Source organism: Protopterus annectens, chromosome 14.part0 (genome assembly GCF_019279795.1).
Source record: "Protopterus annectens isolate FY-2018-M chromosome 14.part0, PAN1.0, whole genome shotgun sequence".
NCBI classification, from domain to species: Eukaryota; Metazoa; Chordata; order Ceratodontiformes; family Protopteridae; genus Protopterus; species Protopterus annectens.
Genome location: NC_056748.1, coordinates 39,086,282 through 39,111,931, shown reverse-complemented (window position 1 = coordinate 39,111,931; position 25,650 = coordinate 39,086,282). Strand labels below are relative to the sequence as shown.

General features: G+C 41.2%; 1 protein-coding gene across 1 annotated transcript in view; it reads right to left on the bottom strand.

The window, feature by feature from the left end:
• Positions 1 to 25,650, bottom strand: part of LRMDA (leucine rich melanocyte differentiation associated) — a 2,308,867-nt gene that overhangs the window by 2,140,486 nt on the left and 142,731 nt on the right. The window contains exon 2 of the mRNA XM_044055519.1: positions 20,826 to 20,952. Coding sequence (XP_043911454.1) covers positions 20,826 to 20,952 — 127 coding nt within the window. The remainder of the gene's footprint in view (positions 1 to 20,825; positions 20,953 to 25,650) is intronic.

Sequence of the window (25,650 nt, the reverse complement as noted above, 5' to 3'; positions counted from 1 at the left end):
CAGTTATTCACTTTTTCTGACATCCGGTAAAATACTGAGGCAAGAAAAAAACTAAATATTCCCCAACGGGGTACTTAGCCAACTTGGATTCGGTCTGAAACTCCGACTTCGGAAAATCTCAGAACACCAACCTGCACTTGCAAAACTGCTTCTGCATCGGACCATGCGGCAAAAAAGACTGAGGAAATGACGTCGGTCATGCGCATTTGTACCCTGACGTCCTGACGTCAGACTAATGCGCCTTGACCAACGTCAGCCTTATACTTTGGTATTCGGGCCGACTGGGACAGCGGACTACCCAAGTGTCAGGACTGCAGCAATGTGAGATGAAGAACATCTAAACAATGATAAACCTCAGAGGCTTCTTATATGGGTTACTGTTAGAAGTATCACTCATTAGACCCATTATAGAGTACAACGCCCCTTTTGGTATGTACCTCACAAGACATCTACAACAACTGGAAAGGCTGCAGAAATACCTCACAAAGAGGATTACCGGCCTCAAACAGATGCCCTACGCAGACCGTCTCAAAAAACTCCAGCTTTACTCTGTCGCATATCGCCTACTCAGAGGCAATCTCTGCCTAACAAACAAAGCTATGTCAAACCCAGAGCTGTTGGACATGCTCCACTTAAAGAAATCCCAATCCCGCTGAGCTACATGCTCTAGGGACCAAAACCTTGTCACCACAATAAACAGAACATGCTGGAGGGGATAGATTCCTGTCTCAGAGACTTCCCATACTCTGGAACAAACTACCTATCTATATCAAACAAAGCTCCTCATTAGCACTCTTCAAGAAAAATCTTGCTGATTAGATGGGAGATAGGAAATTCACCCCGGGGATTACTTCTGTGGCTCTGCTTGACAGGGTCACAAGAAAATAATTTTCTTGGGCGGCAAAAGCCAGGGTACCGTTTGGCTAGGCTTATATAGGCCCTAGGGCCAACAGACTAGTACCTACCTATGAACCTATGAACAAAAAACATAAATGTTTCAGGATATCAGCACAAAACAAACATACTCTACCCTTACTTATTCAGAGCCCTCTTTATCACTGTATCAGCCAAACTAGATCTGTATCTGCATAAACTCCCAAACTTGAGCAATAACTGATGAGCAACCTGACTCCTCTGCTATTCACTACCAGCTGCAAAGGACCCATCATCATCAGTAAGATAAAAAAAAGCCAGGTCACCCAATCTTATTCCCAGCAGCCCACACAAACCCATCATCACACTCTCTCCACAAAGCCGAATGCATCCATAACAACTCAAAGGGAGGTTTTCTTTCCATTAATTTAACTTAAATCTGATCTTTCATATACAATTCCCAGAGCACATTTGCCCAATCTGTATGCAAATGGATGTTTTTGAGTTTCACTTTTACCACATTTACCTAATCTGTATGCAATACTGTGGTGGTGGTGCTGCGGTAGCATTGTCGCCTCACAGTAAGACGTTGTCCTGTTCGATTCTCAGCTAAAGCGTCTTCTGTGTGGAGACATGCGTGAATGGGCATACCTTTGTTGAAGGTTGTGCGTCAGGCCTGGCAAGTTGGTACGTAAAAATCTTCTGCCAATCATTAGAGGACCAGAGTTCCGCTGTGGCGACCCCTAACCGGGAAAAGCAGAAAAATACAACAACAACAACCTACTCGGTATACAAATAGATGTTTTTGAGTTCCACCATTTAGTCAAAACCTTTCAGTGGACAGGCAGTGTACAAGAAAGAAAAGATCCCTGCCTGGGAGATCCTTCAGATTATAGACCTGTGGCACTCATTTCACACTGCATGAAAGTCCTTGACAGGCTGGTCCTGGAAGTACTTCGCCACAAGATGAGGTCAGAACTAGACCCCCCTTCAGTTTGCATACATGAAGAAGACAGGGTTTGAAGATGCCATTATCCACATAATGCCATAGAGCATACAGTCACCTGGACAAACCGGGAGGATCCCAAAGAATCATGTTCTTTGACTTCTAAAGTGCCTTTAACACTATCCAACCAAAAAGGAAGGGGAGTAAGCCATTAGCGATGAACGTGGATGCTCCCTTAGTTACATGGATCCTGGATTATCTGACTGATAGGCCCCAATATGTGTGACTGCAGAGCTGCATGTCTGCCACAGTGCTATGTAGCACTAGAGCACCGCAGGGGAAAGTTTTATCACCTTTCCTTTTCACTCTGTATACCACAGACTTCAGCTATAATACTGCTTGCTGTCACCTGCAAAACATTCTCAGATGACAGTCATAGTAGGCAGTCTCAGGCATGGAGACGAAAAGGAACACGGGAGGGTGGTAGACAGCTTTGTGAGCTAGTGTGAGATTAATCAGTTGCAGCTGAACATTAGTAAAATGAAGGAGCTGGTAGTATATCCAGGGAGATCACGATCTCATCCACCAATTACCCCTCTGTCAATTGGGGAGGGAGTCGAAGTGGAGACTGTTCAGGACTACAAGTGTTTGGGGGTGCACCTGGACAGTAAGCTGGGCTGGTCCAAAAACTTGCAGGTGGCATATAAAAAGGGTCATAGTAGGCTGCATTTACTATGAAGACTGATCCTTTGAAGTCAGCAGCACCATGCTGTGATTGTTCTATGAGACTGTAGTGGCCAGTGCTATCTTCTTCGCAGTGACATGCTGGGATAGTAGCACAATGCTATGCTGTGATTGTTCTATGAGACTGTAGTGGCCAGTGCTATCTTCTTCGCAGTGACATGCTGGGGTAGTAGCACAATGCTATGCTGTGATTGTTCTATGAGACTGTAGTGGCCAGTGCTATCTTCTTCACAGTGACGTGCTGGGATAGTATCACAACACTATGCTGCGGTTGTTCTATGAGACTGTAGTGGCCAGCGCTATCTTCTTCGCAGTGACATGCTGGGGTAGTAGCACAATGCTATGCTGTGATTGTTCTATGAGACTGTAGTGGCCAGCGCTATCTTCTTCACAGTGACATGCTGGGGTAGTAGCACAATGCTATGCTGTGATTGTTCTATGAGACTGTAGTGGCCAGCGCTATCTTCTTCACAGTGACATGCTGGGGTAGTAGCACAACACTATGCTGTGGTTGTTCTATGAGACTGTAGTGGCCAGCGCTATCTTCTTTGCAGTGACATGCTGGGGTAGTAGCACAATGCTATGCTGTGATTGTTCTATGAGACTGTAGTGGCCAGCGCTATCTTCTTCACAGTGACATGCTGGGGTAGTAGCACAACACTATGCTGTGGTTGTTCTATGAGACTGTAGTGGCCAGCGCTATCTTCTTTGCAGTGACATGCTGGGGTAGTAGCACAATGCTATGCTGTGATTGTTCTATGAGACTGTAGTGGCCAGCGCTATCTTCTTTGCAGTGACATGCTGGGGTAGTAGCACAATGCTATGCTGTGATTGTTCTATGAGACTGTAGTGGCCAGTGCTATCTTCTTCACAGTGACATGTGGGAGTAGTAGTATAAAGAAGGCTGAGGCAAACAGACTCAATAAATTGGTACCGAAGGCTAACTCAGAAGTTGGAGAACAAATGGACAGCCTCAAAACTATGGCTGAGAGAAGAGTGTTAGTGCAACTAAAGTCCAGCATGGAAAATATTGACCACCCCCTCAACGGAGTGGTGGCTGAACAGAGAAATTCCTTTAGCAGGAGACTGATGAGCATAAAGTGCTCCATTGAACATCAAAGGAAATCCTTCCTGCCCACAGCTATCAGACTCTATAACGCCCCTACCATCTGAGCACCACCCCCACTTCTGAAGGATACCACATAGCACAACGTTAAACTCTTACCCATGTTTTTTTTTCCCCATCCCTTTTATCTCTCTTTTATTTCTTTTTTCAGTGCAATATTAATTATTTGGGTTACTTTAGGTACCTTGACAACTTGTTAGTCATTTGGAAAGGTATTGAGGAGGCATTTGGAAGATTTTTTGTGGATTTACAGACTAGTACCATGTTTCTCAGGTTTACTAAATGTATTAACGAGGGGCATATTAACTTTTTAGGCACTGAGTTGATTAAGCAACCTCAAGGCCAGTTAGCCACACAGATTTTCAGAAAACCAACTTTTTGCAACGCATTTTTCTTTTTCTTGAGTTGTCACCCTTTTCATCAAAAGAAGGGGATAGTCAAAAGACGATTTATCAAAATTTCCAGATTGACATCTGATGATCGGGCTTGCTTACAGCAGTTTGAGCTATTGGAGAAAATGTTCAGAGAGCGTGACTATCCTGCATCCCTTCTTACTGAAACGCACAAGGTGATTTGGGTAGGCAGGAATAATAAATATGCACGAATTATATGCAAAGGATTTACAAGCACTGTAAGGCAAGAGATTTTGCAAAATGGCTTGCAGACTAACATGGTGCTCTACTTTTTTAGATGCCTAGGACATCCAACAGGTCTTGAAGAAAAAATGTTTTTTGTTACAACATGACAAAAGAGATTAAAAAACATTTTTTTTGTGAAGGGCCCATGTTTACATTTAGGAACAAAAGGAATATCAAACAATTGTTAGAAATGCCTCACAAACGTGATTTTGGATTTCCAGTTACTTTAAATTGTGGGCAATGTCACTTTATTAACACTGAGCCTGATGTGTTTTGGCTTCAAAGACTTGATTCCAAGTGTTATGGTGGTAAGTTTAATCGCCAATCTGACAGAATGATTTCCTGGCCATGTGTGATGGTTGCACAGCTGTCTATGGTAAGACTCAGAATGCATTAAATAAGCAAATTCACAACATAATTCTAGCATTAGGCACAAGGACAACAAGAGTGCGTTGGACAGGCGCTCTATGAATTGTGAGGGATTTAGGAAATTTAATTTTTTAGTTCTTGAACAAATACAAATTGGAGGGTACTCTGGTGACTGGAGGAACAAGTTATTACATGGAGAGAGAGTTTGACAGCTCAGGTTAGTTGTTGCAAATGCTCCACGGTTAAACAATAACATTTCTATTATTAGTGAATTGAAATTAAGAGCTGCATACTTATGATGATCTTTTTTCACTCATACTTTCAGCATTTTTATGGTATTTCATGTTTTTTATTCTGCTTGGAATCAGCGAGTTTACGTAATGTTGTTGTCTTTAAATTTAATATTGAATGGTGACTGGCTCTGATGGAAGTGTGTCTGTATCAGCTGTTTTCATTCAGTATTTTAACACAGTTTGTAGTTAACTTCATTCACAGTTTTGAAGAGGTCAAATGTTATGATGAAGGCACTTAACTGTGGTGATTTTAACCTTGTATAGATGCAAATTTCGTTTGGATTTTTATTAAATGTTTATTAAACGTATTCTGTGGACGTTGCAGGCTTCCTTAGCCTATGTATTGTATCAATGTCATAGTAAGTTCATCCATTCAGTGGTATAGAGTAATGCTGAATCAAAAAGTTTTAATATTAACAGATGTGAAATCTGATGGCATTTCTTTATTTAACGTTAGTTTCCTGGGAAAGTCCAACCGGAACAGAGCTCATTTTCAGTGGAGACCTGGGGAGAAACACTCCAGATAAAACTCTCATGTATAACATTAGTAAGTGACTAAAGAGCTATGCAGGTGTGATGGGACCAAAGAAATGTCTCTCAGCATGGAGGAAGCCAAACAACTTAACCTGGTTGTGAAGGTGAGAGAACGGAGCTCTCATGCAGCTTTAAATGTGGGGGAAATTTGTGAGATATGTCCGTCATGTTCATCAGAACTACATCTGCAATCAGGTAGAAGGATGAGACCTGTAATTTTCCAAACATCAGGAAAAGGTCCCAAGAAGCAGGAGAGAGAGAGAAGGAAAATAAGAAAGGAAATTAGGTTCTGAGAATGAGTACTTATAACTGCCCCATACGTGTTCTTCTATGGGTGGGCAGAGTAAGCAGTAGTTTGCAAGTAGCCATCACCATTAATTGGACAGAATAGTGATGGGGTATAATCAGGTATGTGTGGATGGAAATGGAGAAACAAAAAGCCATCACCGCTAACTGGATAGAATAGTGCATGGGGTATAATCAGGGGAACACTTTATAATCTCAAAATTCTGAAATATCGAATTTCAGAATCCTGAGATTATTAAAGTCAAAAGCTCAAAACTCCGAAACCCCAGAAGTGCCAATTTCAAAATCCAGAGGTCCGGAGATGTTGAATTAGCGCTTCTGGTGTTGCGCTGTGTGAATGGATAGCTGGAAGTTCAGCTAAGTATTTATGTTTAAGGGTTTTGGTTAGGGGCTTTAGTGTGTGTCAGTGTGTTTTGTTACTGTGATATGTGTGTACGAGGGGACTGTAGCTTGTATGGTGGTCTTTTCATGTGTTTGTCTGTGTAGTGTGACCTTGGACTTAGTATATTTAAGTAGGGAGGTGTGGGGAGCTGCCCCCTACTTGGAGGAGTGCAGGGAGGCTTGCCCAACTGCTTGTATGTAGTGTAGATTTGTGTGTTTGTGTGTGGGGGGAAGATGTGTGCATGTGTTTGTATGTGGTGTACAGTTAGTGTAGGAGTTGCGATTTTGAAATTCGCGCTTCTGGGGTTTCGGGATTTTAAATTTTCGGCTTTATGATCTCAAGATTCTGAAATTCAATATTTCAGGATTTTGGGATTATAAAGTGAATCCATTATCAGATATGTGTGGATGGAAATGGAGGAACAAAAAGCCATCACCGCTAACTGGATATAATAGTGACAGTGGTATAATCGGGTATGTGTGGATGGGAATGGAGAAACAAAAATGAATGCTGAATTCTGGATATGAAAGGACAACCTGAAAGCTTTAGCAAAGACAGATGGCAGTGAGACTGACTATTTAATTTTACAGACTAGAAGCTCTGGAGTTAATTTTTTTTGCCTGGAAGACCGCTAATGTCTGTCCACAATTCTCGTAGGTTACACTGACTAGAAGACTTGTTTATTTTTGAAGCAGCAATCTCAACTGTTCGAGTTTAATTTTTGCATGCATTACCTACCTGTCTGTATACAAAGTAAAGAGTCTGTGATATTTTTTTGATTACAATCCAGGTCTTTACTTACCCAAAGAATTCTAGAGGATGTATGGTGATGATGCTTAGCGGTCAAGAACTTCTGATGCATATTCCTCCTCACAGACTAAAAAAATGTTTATATTTAAGTCACTGTGTTTTGGAAAATAAAGTCAAAATTGAAAGTGTGAATTGCTCTTGTGGCATAAGGGGATAAAGCTGTGACTATGACCCAGGTGACCTGGGTTTGAAAAGCAACTGATGGAGTGGCAGGGAGATGGGCATTACCATGCCAGGGTCGGTGGATGGACCTAAGGGCACCTACTGTGTCTATCCTTGGTAGAGCTGGGGAAGACACACTAGTAGACATGCCTAAAGAGGGGTATAGGGTGGAGACATGGCTGAGCTGCTGCACAGGCAGGGCGATACACTGCACATCTCCACTGCACACACTCCTTCCAGGCATTCCATGATCTGCAAAGGGAGGGGGAAATGAGTAGGTCTTAAGCAACAGGATATAGCTCAGGGGTAGAGTGCATGCTTTGCATGTATGAGGTTCTGGGTTCAAACCCCAGCATTTCCATAGTGTTTATGGGCAGTGCAATGGTGCAGCGGTTAACGTTGTCACCTCACAGCAAGAGGTTCTCTGGTTGGATTCTTGCCTGGGGTGCCTTCTGTGCAGAGTTTGCATGTTCTCCCTGCATTCGCATTGGTTTCCTCTGGGTACTCCGGTTTCCTCCCACAATCCAAAGACATGTATCTGGAGCGTTTCTCCCCGGGCATCCACTGAAAATAGGCCCTGTCCTAGTCGGACTTTCCCGGTCAACAAAATGATAAATAAATTAATAAAATGAAGTCAACCTCTGATGGATATACAGATGTGCTGAGCCCCTGGATGCCTAGCTCACAGATTCATGGTGAATACTAGTCCAAGTGCCCTAAAGGGCCATTTTAAGCGTAGCCAATAACCAGAGATCAGAATCAAACCCTATACTTGTGTCTCTGAGGCAAAGACCTTAACAATTATGCCAAATCCACCCATAGTTCTGCAACCATCCCCAGCAACACTGGATTAAAGTCTAGGGGAAGAAGTAAGCAGCTGGTAGACCCAATGCAGACAGGTACTGGGGTTGCAGGTCTTTACAATGAAGTGTCAGTGGTGATGAGCAGCCCCAAAAAATCTCAAGCTATTGAATTGTGAGTGAGTTGTTAGCAAGGTGAACATCAAACAAAGAAGAAAAAAAAAAAAAAAAGGTAAAACAAGCAGCAGTAACCCATGCACATGGTGAGCCAGTCATACAGAAAACAGACACAAGCACTTCCTGCGAACCAAACTTGTATAAAGGAGGCACATTCACAAAACCTCCGAGAAAAGCACATGACTTCAAAGTTGATTACATCAGTGCTGGTCAGAATGAACACTAGAACAGAATAATTTATGAGAAACACTGCCCCGGGACACAGATCTATGTAGTACTCTCTAAGATGGCCTTCAGAACTTGCAAAATGAAATTATGTAGATGAAAGCACATTTATTTTTTTTATGAAGAAATTAAACTAAAACAAATAGAAGCAGATCTTGTTATAAGTGAAGACAGATCAACAGAAAATATACTTAGTGGCCTCCTAGAGTGGACAAGTGGCAAGTGCTGCAGACTTACTCATACTCCACTGGCAAGGTTTGCAGACGAAATGAACACCGACTGAACACACCTACGGTCCACTTCATTTTATACATGTTAAAAAAGAGAAACTGGAAATCCCATTGCAAATAGTGAAAGTGATGAAATTGAATTATTTCAGGATCTATTCAGAGCAAGACTTTTTTTTAACTACAAAAAGAAAACAAATCAGATCTTTGTACTGATGACCTTGCACTGTCCCCAGTGTTGAAATTTACTACGGATACACCTTGGTTTCTTCAAAGTATTGCTTCCAGCTGTCAGCTAAGGCTAAGACATGCAGGTGATGGATGTTCTGCAAAGCCATGGGCCCTCAGACTTGAACCCTGAGCATGATATGGCAGAAGCACTGAAAGTGGGACCAGCAAGACTCAGCCCAGTAGAGAACTGAAGAAGAATGATAGTGAAGGACGGACAAAAGGACAAGGCAGCCTTGTCCGAGGGAACTGTGGAAGAACATGGTGAAGGAAGGACAAACGGACAAGGCAGCCTTGTCCGAGGGAAGTGTGGAAGAACATGGTGAAGGAAGGACAAACGGACAAGGCAGCCTTATCTGAGGGAACTGTGGAAGAACATGGTGAAGGAAGGACAAATGGACAAGGCAGCCTTGTCCGAGTGAACTGTGGATGAAGATGTCAGTATCATCTGAGTAAGAGAGAATGTGGATCCTAGAGGAAAACAGAATCCTTCTGTACCTCACATCTGAGGCGATGGGGAGAAAAAGTGCAGTTGTGCAAGTAAACTTACTATAACAGAGATGTCTGAATGAAAACGGCTGCAGTTGTCTTAGCTACGTGGATTATATACTGCCAAGGATATAACAGCCACACAGCTTCCAAAGCTTTTCATGTGCCAAAACTGTCTGTCAGCTCGAGCTGAGCTGACAAAATGACAAGTTTGGTACCAATCCCTTCAGAGCTTTACTGTCAACAAAAAGGGAGAGGTTGAGCCCCTAAAGGACAATGCTATGAGGAGCAAAAAATAAATGTCTGAGCCCTGGCATAAACAACATACCAAAAAACAAGGGGGGTGAATGGGAGGGAGCGGCTGCTGCAGTGATCATTCAAACATCTACTGTTGTGGTAAGTTCACTTAGACAAAAGCACCATGTTCTTCATATTGGTTACTGCTGCAGTAGCCATAGCTATATGGGTAGGTTACCCTAGCTTACTATATTTGGGAAGAAGAAGAATAGTCTAAGACCCCCTGGAGAATGTTTTTTGTAAAGCCTGATCTGGACCTACAAAAGGAATCAAGCTTATAATGCTTTGTAAAAGTATGTACAGAGGACGAGCTACCAACTTCTAGAATACTTCTAGAATCCAACCTTTTCCAAAAAGCCATAGATGAAGCCAAGGCCCTGGTAGAGTGGGCTTTGACCCTGCCTAGAATAGTTTTGTTGTAGTGAATATAACAAAAGGTAATAACCTTAGACAATCCTTTGGTATTAGTCTGTTTGAGACAGCTTGTCCCTTCTTACCTTCATAAAAATGAACCATTGTTCTGAAGACTGGAAGATTTAATTCTGTCAAGATAGTACCAGAGTTGTCTGTAAACATCCAAGGTATGGAGTATCCTTTTCCCCCTATTTTTAAGTTCTGAAAAGAAAACAGTGAGGTGGATAGTTTGGCTTAAAGTAAGGTCAGATACCACCTTAGGCATAAGAGAAGGATTAGTTCTCAAAGAAACCCTGTACCTCTGTAAAATGAGATAGGGTTGACTCACCATAAGAACTTGCAACTGAGATACCCTTCTTGCAGAGGCCAAAGCAATCATTAAAACTGTTTTCCATGTTAAGAACTTCAATTCAGCTATGTTGGTTGGTTTAAATAGAAAAAAGTGTTAGGGCTCTAACAAAATTAAGATCCTAAGGAGCGGCCACTAGTTTTCTTGGAGGCCTCATATGCAAAACCCCTTTCCAAAACATTTTGACATGAGAATGCATTGAAAGAGGAGGATCCATGGGGAGACATGCTGAAATGGCCAATAGAGGAGTAAGAAAGGTCATAGAATAGCAACTCACACAAATATTGTAAAAGAGAGAGAGTGAACAATTAGCCCTGCATGGGTACTGGTTGTGTTACAAGCAACAACTAGAAAACTTTTTCCATTTGCTAATACATGATTTTCTAGTAATTTCCATTTGCTAATATATGATTTTCTAGTAATTTCCATTTGCTAATATATGATTATCTAGTAATTTCCATTTGCTAATATATGATTTTCTAGTAATTTCCATTTGCTAATATATGATTTTCTAGTAATTTCCATTTGCTAATATATGATTTTCTAGTAATTTCCATTTGCTAAGACATGATTTTCTAGTAATTTCCATTTGCTAATATATGATTTTGTAGTAATTTCCATTTGCTAATATATGATTTTCTAGTAATTTCCATTTGCTAATATATGATTTTCTAGTAATTTCCATTTGCTAAGACATGATTTTCTAGTAATTTCCATTTGCTAAGACATGATTTTCTAGTAATTTCCATTTGCTAATATATGATTTTCTAGTAATTTCCATTTGCTAATATATGATTTTGTAGTAGCAGGTTTTCTTGCCCCCCCATTAGTACCTGCTGCACATCCTCAGTAAACAACCCTGTTCTTGTGTCAGTAGATCCTGTCTGTGATGAAGCCTGTGGTAACTGCCCCTGGAAATTTCTAAAAGAAAGGAGAACCACAGTTGACTGGGCAAGAAGGAAGCCATCACAATGATCGTGGGGGATTCCTTCTGAATCTTCAGAAGTACACTGGGTATTAGTGGAAATGGGTAGAAAAGCATACCGGAACATTCCTGTCCAAGGAAAAGGAAGGCATCTACCTTCCAGGACTTCTTGCATAGAGTCCTGGAGCAGGATTTTTTTGACAGCCGATTGTTCAAAGTGGAGGCAAACAGGTCTACTCGTGGAACTCCCCGTACATGGCTCAAATCTTGGAAGACTCCCTGATCTAGTTGTGAGGGTCTGCCCTTGTCCTGCACAGCTCATCTGCTATACAGTTTTGCTCTGATGGAATGTAGGATGCCTGTAGAATTAGATTGTGCTGTAAAACTATATCCCAAGCTAACATGGCTAGTCTGCAAGAGGGTATGACCTGATTCCCCCTTGCTTGTTGATGTACCACATCACTGTGATATTGTCTGTAACCATGTGAAAAGGTCCTGGGGACTAAAGATGATTCAAGGCAAGCATCTGTTTTATATTCAAGTGTTTGCACTGTCCTTGGTGTCTCCCACACCTTGCATTATTATTCATCTTAAAACTGCTCCTCAAGCAGAGTCTGAAGCATCTGTGGTGACTGACTTCTTTGGAACAAGGAGGGAGAAGGGGAGACCTTGATTAAGGGATATCTGTTGTCTCCACCAAGTGACTTCCCTTCTTGCAAACCCCAGCAATAAGATCTGAAAAGAGAAGGGGGGTTGGTGAGGGCCAAAGTGACTTCAGATACCACTGTATCTTTCTCACATGGAGTCTTGCCACGAGTATCATGAGAATCACAGAAGTAACGAAACCTCAAATCCTGAAGTATTCCCTCACAACAACAAAAGTCTGAATGGAAAACCCTAGAAACACATCTGAATATAAATGTATGTTTTCCTGTGGAAGAAAAGCTCTTTGAACTCTGGTGTCTAGCTGACATCTCAGAAACACAATCCTGTGAGATGGAGCAAAGAAAGACTTTTGAATGTTCTACTGAAATGCCTTCTTATGCAAGAGATCTCTCACCAAAGAAAGTGATTCCTGCCACTTTGAAAAAGACTCTGCAAAGAAAAGCAAGTTGTTTAAATATGGAAACATGTGGATACCATGTAGTCTGCAATGAGCTATGACTGGAAATGGACACTCTGTGAGCACTGCTGGTGCAGCAGATAGTCCAAAGGGTAAAGCGGAGAACTGATAATTTGATCCACACACAAAGAACCTTACAAAACGCCTGAAGTCTGGATGAATAGGAACGTGATAAGCATCTTTACAATCCAATGTGTCATGGACACTTGAATGAGGAAGAAGTAACAGGTTTCAAAGAGACATCATTTTGATATTTGGGCACTATTACAAACAAGTTTAGGAAAGAAAAATCCAGAACCAGTTTCCAAACATTCTCTTTCTTTCAAACTAAAAACATCCTTGAATAAAACCCTTTTTTGAGCTGGGAAGGGGGAACTGGTTCTACCACTCCCTGGGACAGCACAGAAAAGGAGGAATGTCCTTCTACTGCCATCTGTAACACTGACTTTGGAATCCATCTGTTGATGCAGAGAAAAGTAATGATTTAGACTTTCTGGAAGTAAAAAGGGGCTACTAGGGTGGGACTGGGGAACCAAGTCTCTTAGATAGCCATTCTGACTTACTGGACTTTCCTTGTATATTTTTAATAGTTTCCAGAATTATCCTTGTAATCCCCTTGTCATTTTTTCTTAAATATCTGTTTACCCATATTTTGTTGAGACTGTTTATTTTGCTTCTTATCCAAACTGGATGAGGATTTATGGAATCTCTTGAAAACTTGAGGTGGACGGCTGAAACATCTTGGAGATTCCCTGTAATCAGCTTATCCTTGTCATCACACTTTTTGATAAACTCTGCAGCAAAGGGGACAGATCTCTATAAGAAAAAGAATTTAAAATCTCATTTTTTATCATCATCCGCAAGGTTCTGAGAAGACACCCATTTAAACCTCCTCAAAACAGTCCCAGTGGCCACAGCCCTGCAAGAAGTATGAACAGTCACACTCTCTCTCTAAACAATGAGTAGTGAGTTGAACAATAGAAAAAATGAATCTATTTAAAGCAGAGTTTTCCTAACAGAAGAAACTGCAGATAAAATATTACTAATACTTTCACAATTAGTCAGGACAAACCTTAACATATGAGCCCGACAATTCAAAATTCTGAAAATCGAAAATCAAAGTTGCAAAAGTAAAGTATACACTTTTTCCCATACATATCAACAATCTTCCCATCCTTATACTCATCCTAAGAGGATTGCAATTATTAGCAGCAGTAGGATTAACTAAAGCTATAGCTGCTGGGTCAGATTTGGGAAGAGCGTAGAAAAATGTAAAAGACTGAAGAAGTTTATACATCTTGTCTGCCTTTTTAGGAGCAGCTGTCAGGAAAATTGCAGACAGTTACACATACATCCTCCAAAGGTGAACAGAATTGGAAGAACGTGTGCAGGTTCTGGAAATACCTTCAGCTCAGTATTTTCTGAGGGACTGAGAAACATCAGTGCTCTCCCACAAAAAACACTGGCACATTGCAGGAATAATCTCAGAACCCCCACAGGGAGAGTCAGAAACTAAGCTCCACTCTATAAGTTGTTGTTGTTGTTGTTGTTGTTGTGTCTTTCGGCTTTTCCCGGTTAGGGGTTGTACAGCGGACGTCCAGTCTGCTAATGATTGGCAGTAGATTTTTACGCGCCGAGTTGCCGGCCATGACGCACAACCATCAACGAAGGTATGCCCATTCACGCATGCCTCCACACAGAAGACGCTCTAGCTGAGAATCGAACAGGATGTCTTACTGTGATGCGACAACGCTATGGCAGCACAACCACTAAGTCTGAACCAGAAATCCAAGGAAAAAACCTCTATCTGTCCCCTACACCCTCCTCTGCAGATTCGGATCCTGACTCTGTTTGGGAAAGGGGGTATACGTCTTTCTTTTACCAGAAATTACAGTGCAAGACAGATTAACAGTTTGAATTAAATCCTGAGCCAGACTCAGTGAACCATTCCTGTCCATGGAAATTTGAGGAGGAGCAGATACATGCTTAGTTTTCTGTTTCTTTTTGACAGGAAAAATGGGGCCAACAGTGTTATTAATGGCAACAGCAGCTTCCCCATTGATGGGCACAGCACTGTGACACAACAGGGAAACCCCCCCTGCTCCCTCTTACAGGACTGACAAGAATGGCTCTCTACTGCCTACCGAGGGAACCCCAACAGCCGAAGAGGATGTGGCTAACCCCAGTCCACAGTGGGTGTAGGTGCTCTACCGGAAGGATCCAGGGGTAAAAGATGAGTGTTCTGAGGTACAACTAATGACCACAGCAGAGTCACCACCTGTGGCTGAGGCTAATTGCTAGCCTGCTATGGTGGCAAAGGCTGTTTGCTTAACTTTTGCTTTTTGTGGCTGGAAGAAGGACCAGCCACAGGATGACAGATTCTTCTATGGTCAAACAGGTGCATCTTTCCTGGGGAACATAAAAAGCAAATGCAGATAAAAATTAAAGTCTTTAAAAGTTACTTTTTCACAGACAAATACAGTAAAAAGCAGTTTAAAACATTTTGCCAGCTCTGCAAACTAAAATAAACAATTTTTCCACAGAATAAATGGTTCTCAGTTACCTTAAACAACAATTAAACTGGCATGAAAGAAGAATGCTACCATTTAAAAGTACAGTCTTCATGACATTCCATTAAACCATTAACTCTTAACTTTAAAATAACTTTCCTGAAGAGGAAAATATTAATAATAAACAAAATATTGAATTGAAGGGTTTCCCCCAAAAGGTACTTATCTGCCTAGCAAAAGAACAGCACAAGCCGGCCTTTGATCCTTGAAAGCCTCAGAGGAACATACTCTTAGGCAGCAGTAAAACTCTGAAGTGCTTTGTGCCCAAACTTGTCTTTTAGTCAGCTCAGCTCGAACTTCCTGATAGTTTAGGTGCGGGGAAGGTGCCTTGAAGCTTTGGAAGATAGTTGGCTGCAGGATGTAACCCATATAGCTAAGGCTATTGCAGCAACGATCACTATAATGAACATTGTTTGCTGTCCAGACTTGAGTGCACAGAATCGTTCTTGGCAGTTTGTCGCAATCCAGACCACAGCAAATTAGACTGCAGTAAAACGGAGGAGTCTGTAATGGTGGATTGATTGTAATTACTGCAGAAATGTTTGCTGTGTCCTGGAGATGAAAGGCATCACAATTACAAGCTTTGGACCTAAAGGTGCTTCAGAAGTTTTATTCAAAAAGTGCCCTACAGCAACAGAAGGCAGAACACAAGAGAGATGAACTTTCTTTTTTTTTTTTAAGACAGAAGGATTAACAACTTTCTTTTTAGAAATATCCAAAGTTGTAGAACCTTGTATTCAGAAAAAGGAGGAGACCAGTGACTGGTTGGATTGACATTTCCTATGACTTTAAGACTTTGGGCACTAAAAATGTTTGAAGAGACAGGCAATGCCTCCAACATAAAACCAGAGCAAATGCCAAGCAAATCAGGCACTGAGAAAAGTTATGCATTTTCTCTGAGACAAGATAATAGTTAACTCTGCCTGTTGCTTAGCAGGACAGACAGACTCACGTGCACTTTGTCCAAAATTTAAATGATACATTGCGAGAAAATATGTGGATATTGTGCACTGGCTATTCATGAAGCATGGAAAAGATGAACTGGAGAGTGAGATGAATGATGCATTATGGGAAAGTCAGCATTTTAGGCAGCCTGCATTAGTTATATCTGCTAAGCTATCTTAATGTCTGCCCCTCACAAAATTTGTGTTTTTTTTGGGAAATGACTGCGAATTGTGTCACTAAATAATGACAGGCATTTGAGTTTCATACTTCATATCCTTCGGAAAATGCATACTAATACAAAACTTATTATTCAAGCAACTCTCTAACTTTATAAGAGTAATATTTAAAATAGGTCCCTGATTTTGGACCTTTGTCGCCCAATCATTTGTGGCTTTGTTCAGAATTTTTGTGATAAAAGGATGAGAAGTATGTACCCAAGTCTGTGTATGTCACAAATGAGGTTCAGGTCATGTCTGGCTAGACTGGCTCATTCATCAGCAGGACTTGGGTAAGGCATTTGCACTGGTACTGACACAGTTGAGGCCCAAGTATGGCTCATATATCATCAGGACTTGGGTAAGGCATTTGCACTTGTACTGCAACAGTACACACACACATAAAAAAATGTTTTTTTGTGGGGGGGTTGATTCTATAGGTTCATAGGTCATAGGTTGGTACTAGGCTATTGGCTCTAGGGCCTATACAAACCTAGCCATGACAATTCCCTGGCTAATTCTTCCCACACTGTTTACTTCCCTGGACCCCTGTCTGGCAGGGTGACTGACATGATCCCCGGGGTGAATTTCCTTTCTCCCATCCAGTTATCAAGGTTCCTTCTGAAGAGGGCCAAAGAGGCACTCTGCTTGACATGTATGGGCAGTCTATTCCAGAGTCTGGGGAGTTTCTGGGTCAGGAACCTACCCCTCCAGAATGTTTTGTTTATTTTGATGACAAGATTTAGATCCCTGGAGCATGTGGCCATGAGGGATTGGGATTCCTTTACGTGTAGCATGTCCAACAGCTCTGGGTTTGACATGGCCTTGTATGTTAAGTAGAGATCGTCTCGGAGTAGACGATATGCGACAGAGTATAGATGGAGTTTTTTAAGGTGGTCAGCATAGGGCATCTGCTTTAGGCCTGTGATTCTTTTAGTGAGGTATTTCTGTGGCTTTCCCAGTTGTTGCAGATGGCTTGAGAGGTACATACCAAACGGGGTGTTGTATTCTATAATGGGTCTAATGAGGGATGAGTACAGTGGGACAACGACCTCCTTTTTTCTGGATGAAAAGCCCTTAGTGATGAGGTGTGCACATAGAAGGATTGCCTGACTGTTGTGGCAATGTGGTTATTGAAGGTGAGGCCACTGTCCACCTGTGTCCCTAAGTCTCTTATCACACTTTTGGTGTTTAGTGTACTGCCACCTATGTGGTAATTCATGGGTACATGTTTTTTCCCAAAGGGGATAACTATACATTTCTTGGCATTGAGCTTGAGGCCATGGCTCTGGCACCAAGCATCTGTTTCTGTAAGGCCCTTTTGTAGAGTATCCACATCATTTGGGGATTCAATAATGGCTCCCAGTTTGCAGTCATCTGCAAATTTTGTTAGCCAGAGTCCCTTAGTGTTGGCCTGTAGTTCAGAGAAGTAGATGCCAAACAAGAGAAGTCCCAGGACTGAACCCTGAGGTACTCCACTTGTCACTTGTCTGGAGCTGGATTTGGAGTCATCTACTTTTACAGTGTGGGTTCTGTCAGTAAGCCAGTTGCCAACCCATCGAGTGACATAAGGATTAATGTCCAGCTTAGTTAGTTTATCTATGATTCCAGAGTGGGGGATGGGTCAAAGGCCTTGGCGAGGTCCAGATAGGCTGTGTGGACTGCCTTACCCTCATCCATGGCTCTGGAGACTGATTTGAAGAAGTCAATAAGGTTCAGGAGACAAGATTGGCCCTTCACAAACCCAAACTGGGTGGGGTCCAGTGTTTGAAGGTTGCCAATGTCTTTGTTTATAAGTTCCATGATAATACGTTCCATGGCCTTGCAGATCAGGCTCGTCAGATTGATGGGGCGGTAGTTCCCAGGATCCAAGGTGGATCCCCCCTTATGGAGTGGAATAACTGTAGCTGTGCGCCACTAAGTGGGCACGAAGCCTGAGGTGAGGCTATGATTAAACATGACACTTAGGTGATGTGCCAGTTCATTTTGTAGTTCATGTAGTACACAGCCCGGGATGTCATCTGGTCCCATGGATGCTGTATTCTTAGCTTTGGAGAGTGCGTTTTTTACCTGTGTGGCCGTTATTACCGGAATTTGGCAATCTTCCAGTATTGAGATGGGCCCTTTAGGGGGAGAGAGGGGGTTGAAGTTGGCACTGAATCGATCTGCCGGGATATTGGCAATATCCTTGGGATCAGTATATTTAATGCCATTCTGTTGTAGCTCGGAGCAGATCTGAGCATTGCTATTTAGATTCCTGACGTAGTTCTAGAACGCCTTGCGGTTGTCCTTGGAATCTTTGGCAAATCCTTTCTTTTTTCAATGTGCTGTGTGTCGGGCTTGTGTGCTGTTCATATGCTGAATGGTTCAGATGTTCTGGTCAGTGTTTCTGTCTCACTCATGAAATATTCTGACCATTCGTTATATAATTTGATATATTTTATAGATATATATATATATATATATACACACACACACACGCACACACACACAATATACACATACATATGGGTCTATATGACATCATCGACTTTCCGGAAAGTTGAAAGTCATATGGTCGTGACCATATGTTTGACATTCTGAAAAGTTGCATTTTTGCAAGGAGCAAGCCTCCATGCACCCCCACACCCACTGCAAATTATAGATACCAACTCTGAGATCACGACACAGTGGGAAAGAGGGTAAACTACCTGATCCCCACTGTACCACAATCACCATACAAATATTTTTTGCAAAGTTGAACATATGGTCTTGACCATATGACTTTTGACTTTTCGAACATACATACACACAAGACGAATGCACACTAATGCTTTATACTTACTTATTCATTTTTGGCCCACGTTGTAGCTGAAAAGGAACTAAGGACTAGTCCACTTATCCAGTTAATGACAGAAAGACAGATAGGTAGACAAATATAAACAGACAGGCAGAAAGACAAAATAACTGTTTGCTGTGCTATCTATTAAAATAGGTTTGCTTAGGCCATGGAAAAAGATGACCCTGTCTGCACTGTCGCAGTGGACATTCTTGCTCATCAGTATCTCGTTAATATGTGGGCATATTAATACTGCCATTTTGGGATGCTGCTGGCACTCTAAGTATATACTAGGAAAGTGTGGGCATATGCTTAGAGACTTAGAGGTGCTTTGCAAACCATAAGCCTTCCTTTCAGTTTGCTTTACGGCTTCTACCCTTTCTAAGTTGAGAGGGAGGTCTCTCTGATGAGGATCTTCACTTGTATAACAAATCAATCAAAACTTGTGTAATCTGTGACTTAAAAAAATGACAGAGATTAAAAAAAAACTTCCATGTTTAGGGGTATTATGACAAACAAATTCAAAAAGGGTAGGGGGGGTTTCCTTGCAACATCAGAAGGTAACCAAAAGATATATGCGCAATGCACACATAAATGCAGTGTCTGAAGAATTTATGTAATGCATTTGGTCAGCCACACAAACTACAAGGGCTACAATTTTAGGGAATAACCCTACCCTCCCACTAGTTTCCATACTTCCTACCCCTGATATATTTTTCCTCTCTGCCCAGAACAGTAACTCCTGAAGAGGCTTGCATCATCAGCACAGATACGTGTTCAAGTAGTTGAGTTACCAAGTGATTTCATGAGAAGGAACCTTTGATGAATCTCAGGAAACTGTTGTGCAAGTGCCTGGGAACAAAGTCCAGGTTTAATAAAGATGCAATTTGAAGAATTAGCAAAAGAACTGGATAGCTTAAAGTCATTTATCCCTGAGGGGTAGAATGGTCATCATTGCCTCTATAGATGCCCTGGTACAATTTTCTTCCCACAACTTAGCACAAAACACTGCTCCAAATATCTGTTGTTTCATGCATTTTCAAAATGTCTTACACCTGCATGTATTCAAATCCACCTTGAGGGGTTTTAGTTTCTAGACAAATGTCCACCCACAGACATTGCACTGCCCTAAGTGTCATCTACTCATTCTCCGTGAGCTAGATTCCAAACTGCAGCTGTGCTGTCGTACTAGAAGGACACACTACTTATCTCTGTTATGTCATAATGTCCTTAAAACATCTGCAGCCCTCCTGAGACCTACAACAAACTCAGGATAGCAGAAATTCCACATGCAGGTGATTCAGGATCTTTCTCTAAGAACCTGTCATCATCTTTCAGGCTCAGTTAATAACTCTTGCTTGTTAACTTGCAGTGTGACTTCACAAATTAATCAGATCAGATGTGAGCTCATTAGACTGTTTTTTTTAAACTTCATGTCAGCTGATCTTGCACTGTAAACCTGAAGCAGATGCTGTTGCACTGAATATAATTGCCCACTAGAGGTCACCCTTTTACAAACACCAGTCAAGAAAGGCTACAAAGCTCTGTAATCAAATAGAATGGAAATACATAGTTCTGTTCTCACCTTCTGCAAAAAAAAAAAGCTCTTATTATTTACATACTGCCTGGGTTCACACACTTAAAATTTAGCAAAAGTGTAACATAAAGATACATTTCATTAAATCAAACTCCAAGCAGCCCTAACTAAAGGACAAATAAACCCTGTTTTGCTCTCATTAGGTTATCTGACCAGTGCAGAAATTAAACTTGCACTTAATTTATTTTCCCCATAAATACTGGATGTTTAATTTCTCTGCTGTCGCTGGACTTTGAAGGATATCTGGTTCTTGTTGAGAGTTAGAGTATGAAGGTATGGTAACCTCGGCAACCGGAGGTCATTTCCGAGGAGATTATTATCCAAAATCAACTCTTCCAGGCAGCTGAATTCTTTCAATCCTTCCAGTGACCTGCAACAAGAAAAAATAAGAGAGAACAGGAAAAATTATACCCACACTAAATCAGGAAAGGCAATGCAGAAATAAATATTTCAACCTTCTCTTTCATGAACAGTCACAGTTTGGGTTTGTGCCTTTCAAGAAACTGAATGACATGAATTAGAGGCAATAAGGAGGGGGAGGGGGAGAGAAGGAGCGACAGAGAGAGTGTGCTGCCACTACATCCTTCACACTGTGGCAGGATGAAAGATGGGGGTCACTCCTCGAGTAGCTGGGATCCCAAACAAAAGACTCCAGATATGGGCCCGGCAGGATGAATTTGTCAATGTCTTGTGCCTTGAGGCACCCCGCCCTGCCTGACCCTAACCTCCATTCCCAAGATAAATAACTCTGTCACAGTTCACCTTCATTCCCTGGACACAAATTTAAGTTGTCATCCATCATTTCGGCTGAGAAATATCATACTCGACTAGAGCTAATGAATAAAACTTTAAGTATCAATGCGCCCCCCTTTTCTGCAGTCACACAGCCCTGTGTCTTATAGAGAACTGTTTAATTCACGATTTAACTTCATTACTGTGGAGTTGTCTCATTCTGCACCTCATATGTCTGCCCTCCCCTTTACGAACTCCAGCTGAGCATATGATTAACAGCTTACCAATGACACCCTCCACACAATATCAGCGTCTTTCCAGGTTCGAGCACTAAAAACCACACAAAGAAAAAAATGACCAAAGGACAAGCACAGCAAATGATCTGTTGCAAACTCAAAATATTTCTCAAGCACAGTAATTTGAATGCAAGGCTTACAGAAGTTGACATGCACACCCACATGCACACTGCCTTCAGTTTCTTTATAATGGGGAGAGAGAGAATTCGGCAAGCAGTGTAGTAGCCTAATTTCTACCAGTAAGGAGAAGAACATGAAACTAGCTAACAACTGTATGAGAGTTTCATTAGCTATCATCATCTATTCATTCAGTCGAGGATGTTCGGTATCCACATGCAGGATGCTTTTTCGTTTTCTGATGCATACCAGGACACCTACCTCATTTAATGCTATGTATCAGGAAGCAGCCATATCTAATGGTATAAAGTTGAAAGCAACATATTAAAATTCTTTCCAGATTCTGCATATCCATGGACTCAGACATAACAAGGATGTTCCAAATCCCAGAATCCTCCCTCATTACTGGTCTTTATGTTTGGAGTCAATTATAAATATTTAGGGAAGAGCACTGCACAGCCTTAAAGAATCCCCCATGGACAGCAAAACGAGAAATAATATTTATGCAGCCACTGGCAAAAAGATGAACTGAGATAAACAGGCATATATGATCAACATTATTCTTTTGAGATCCTGGCATTACAAAAATGTTATTTCAAGAAATAAAGCCTTAATAACACAGTTAATGGCCACCTGACCCACGTTTCTATTAGAATAAGTTGCAAATTATAAATATCTCAGTGTATGTGTGTGTGTGTGTGTGAATATATATACACACATAAATGTGTGTTTCTGTACAAATACATTATATATGAGTTTTTTTCTTCTTTCAGCTTTTCCCGATTGGGGTCGCCATAGCGAATCACCTGTCTGCTCATATTTGGCAGTGGAGTTTTATGGTGTTGAGTTGCCAGCCCAACCTTCCACAGAAGGCACACACATGCACACACTCACACCTAGGGCCAATTTAGTGTGTCCAATCCACATACAACATGTTTTTGGGATGTGGGAGGAAACCAGAGCACCCGGAGGAAACCCACGCGACCACAGGGAGGACATGCAGACTCCATAGAGAAGGGACTCCAGCTGAGAATCAAACCGGAGAACCTCTTGCTGTGAGGTAGCAACGCTAACCGCTGCACCACTGCAGCTGATACGAGTATCTGACTATTTATCACAGATACAACTGCCAAAAATATATATTGTGCAATTGTGTCACTGATGAATAACTTCTAAGTCAAGCAGAGCACCTCACTTCAAGAGAAATCTTGATGACTGGACGGGAAATAGAAAATTCACCCCTGGGATCACTCCAGTGGCTCTACTCGACAGAGGCACTAAGAACTAAGGTTGGGTGGCACAATGCCAGGGTAATCCTATGGGCTAGGCTTGTAAAGGCTCCAGGGCCATTAGTCTAGTACACACCTATGAACCTATAAAACAAAAAAATATCTAAATCTAATTACTGCAAATCTGAACAGTACATTTACCTTCACAATCATAACTCATTTCATTTAAAAATACAAATAAAGTAAATAACAGACAACTACAAATTAAAAATCTACTTTAATGTAGGGGGATTGGCGTTTTAACTCCTAGTACTTAAACGCAATAGCTCTAAGGTCACACAAAAATGCAAAGAAAGTCAAATGTGGAGAATAAAATTATAGCCAATCTTTAGCACACTGAGTATAATGTAGTTCGACCAGCTGTCAACTGACATTTTAAATACTAAATGTTTTCAGAGATAAAACAACTATTCGATAAAAGATGCTGTACCCATATATTTATATTTTGGTTACCAGGACAGAGGACTGATCACAATGTGACTAACTATTGCAGTATCAGTCTAGTTACAGCAAAAATGCAACAGTTGCAACCAATAGGAACACAAATGAGTATATATCAAATGGTTGAATGCACAAAGTAACTGAACAGTAATGATTAAAACTCAACCTGATGAAAACACAATACGGACTTAGTGAGAAATGAAACTAAACAGTTTCAAACTCCAATCACACAAAAACCACTACCAATGACTGCAGAGATCAACTCTCTGAATAGTGCTAGTGTTACAAAATGTTTTTTTCTAAGGTAAAGTATAAGGTTGGGATTATGGGCATGGGCACAGATAGGGCTGGGGTTAACATACATTAGTAAGTGTGATGCCTGTGCACTGGCCCAGTAATCAAGGAGCCTCAATCCTCACCACTAGCACCAGTTAGGGGTGTCCACATTGGGGGGATAATAAGTACACACACAGTAAAGTACAATTTCCCTTAAGAGCACACAGAGATCACAGTCAATCTGGGGCTGGTTTCTCCCTTTCTCTCCAGATCCCCAATAAGACTCCCCACCGACAAAGCTATTGGGTCCAGATCTCAGCCTAGTGGTCAAGCTAAAACCTCCAGCACCCTCTCTGTCCAACCAAATAGCTGACACTGACACACACACACACACACACACACACACACACACACACACACACACACACACACACACACACACACACTTTAAGATTTGATTTAGATACAAACACACAGACACTCTTGGGGAAGGCTGGCACAGGTTCTCCAGTTATACTCCCTTTCTGCCCAAACTATAAGGTAGTACCAACTGCCACCAATCGCTATTATCAGCTACTATAAGGCCCTTCCTAAAGGGTAACCAATTTCACTGTGTAATATTACTGTTATCCAAATAGTAAGTGTGCCAAACAGCAAGACTATTGGAGTGGCTTGGACAGTATCACCAAATACATGCAATGTAATCTACTAGCTTAAATTATCTCTACACAAAACAGCCACAGTTGAAAAGTTAAAAAATATTTAATAATAAATAATAAAAACACAAGACAAATCTCATCAACTCAACACAGTGCTAATCTAGAGTCCATAAATCACAGGAAACTTTAACAATATTGTAGGATAGTCTAACATAAATATAGAAAAACAGTTAGACTAATCTGGCTAAATTCCTATCTAACGCTAAGAGAAATCAGTGTTCTAAATACTACTTACATACAAAGTGAGCAAGTGTTGGTGAGTGGATGTTCTTACCAGATCCCAGACAAGACACAAAATATCTTTCTCAATGAGAAAGTATTTAATTGATACAGAGTACTGCTGAGTCATTTCACATTACATTGTTTTTATCACTTCTCCCTTAGTTCCCAGGCTAACAGAAACTCAAAATTTACATTTCTTTGTAAGCTGCACCTGGCCAGGAAGCCACAGCAATAAAGGACACTTTACATGTAAACTCTAGTAACTATCTCTGTCTCAATAACAATAAAAAGTATTTGATAGCCCAGACATTCTGTCTCCAAGCTTGAGATCAAACAGTTGTAAGTCTCTACTCAACAGCTTTCTTCCAACAGGGTGCACTGTTGTTACATTTTTCAAGTTCAGCATATAACACAGTTTTCTTACATTTGTAAAAAACAAGCATGTGGATTATATTAACATTTACCATGACAAAGAACTATCAACAACATTCTATCTAGCTAGACTGGCAGCCTTCACAGTAAGCTCCTTTGTTTCTTTGCAACATCATTATGTTACAGCAGGAGGACATTTTGGCACAGACATACTTGACAATCCATATTGTATCATCAATTTTAGTGTCAGATATGAATATATATTATCATATACAAGCACCATTACTGTAGGACAGTATATAACTTTGTATGTCTATGAACATGATACCATCATTATCAGAACTAAATATAAGTCTGCAGAGCTATAAACAGTGTAATATGATCGCCAGGATATGTCAAGCCATTCACAGGGTAATATAACTGCAAGGATTGTGTATAAGTGCGCATGGTTATGTACAGGGGTGCTGTCACTGCTAGGACTGTGAACACATATACATGGTTATGTACACGGTGCTATCACTGCCAGGACTATAAAGAAATGTGCATGGTTATGTACAGGATGCTGTCACTACCAGGACTGTATATAAGGGTGCATGGCTATGTA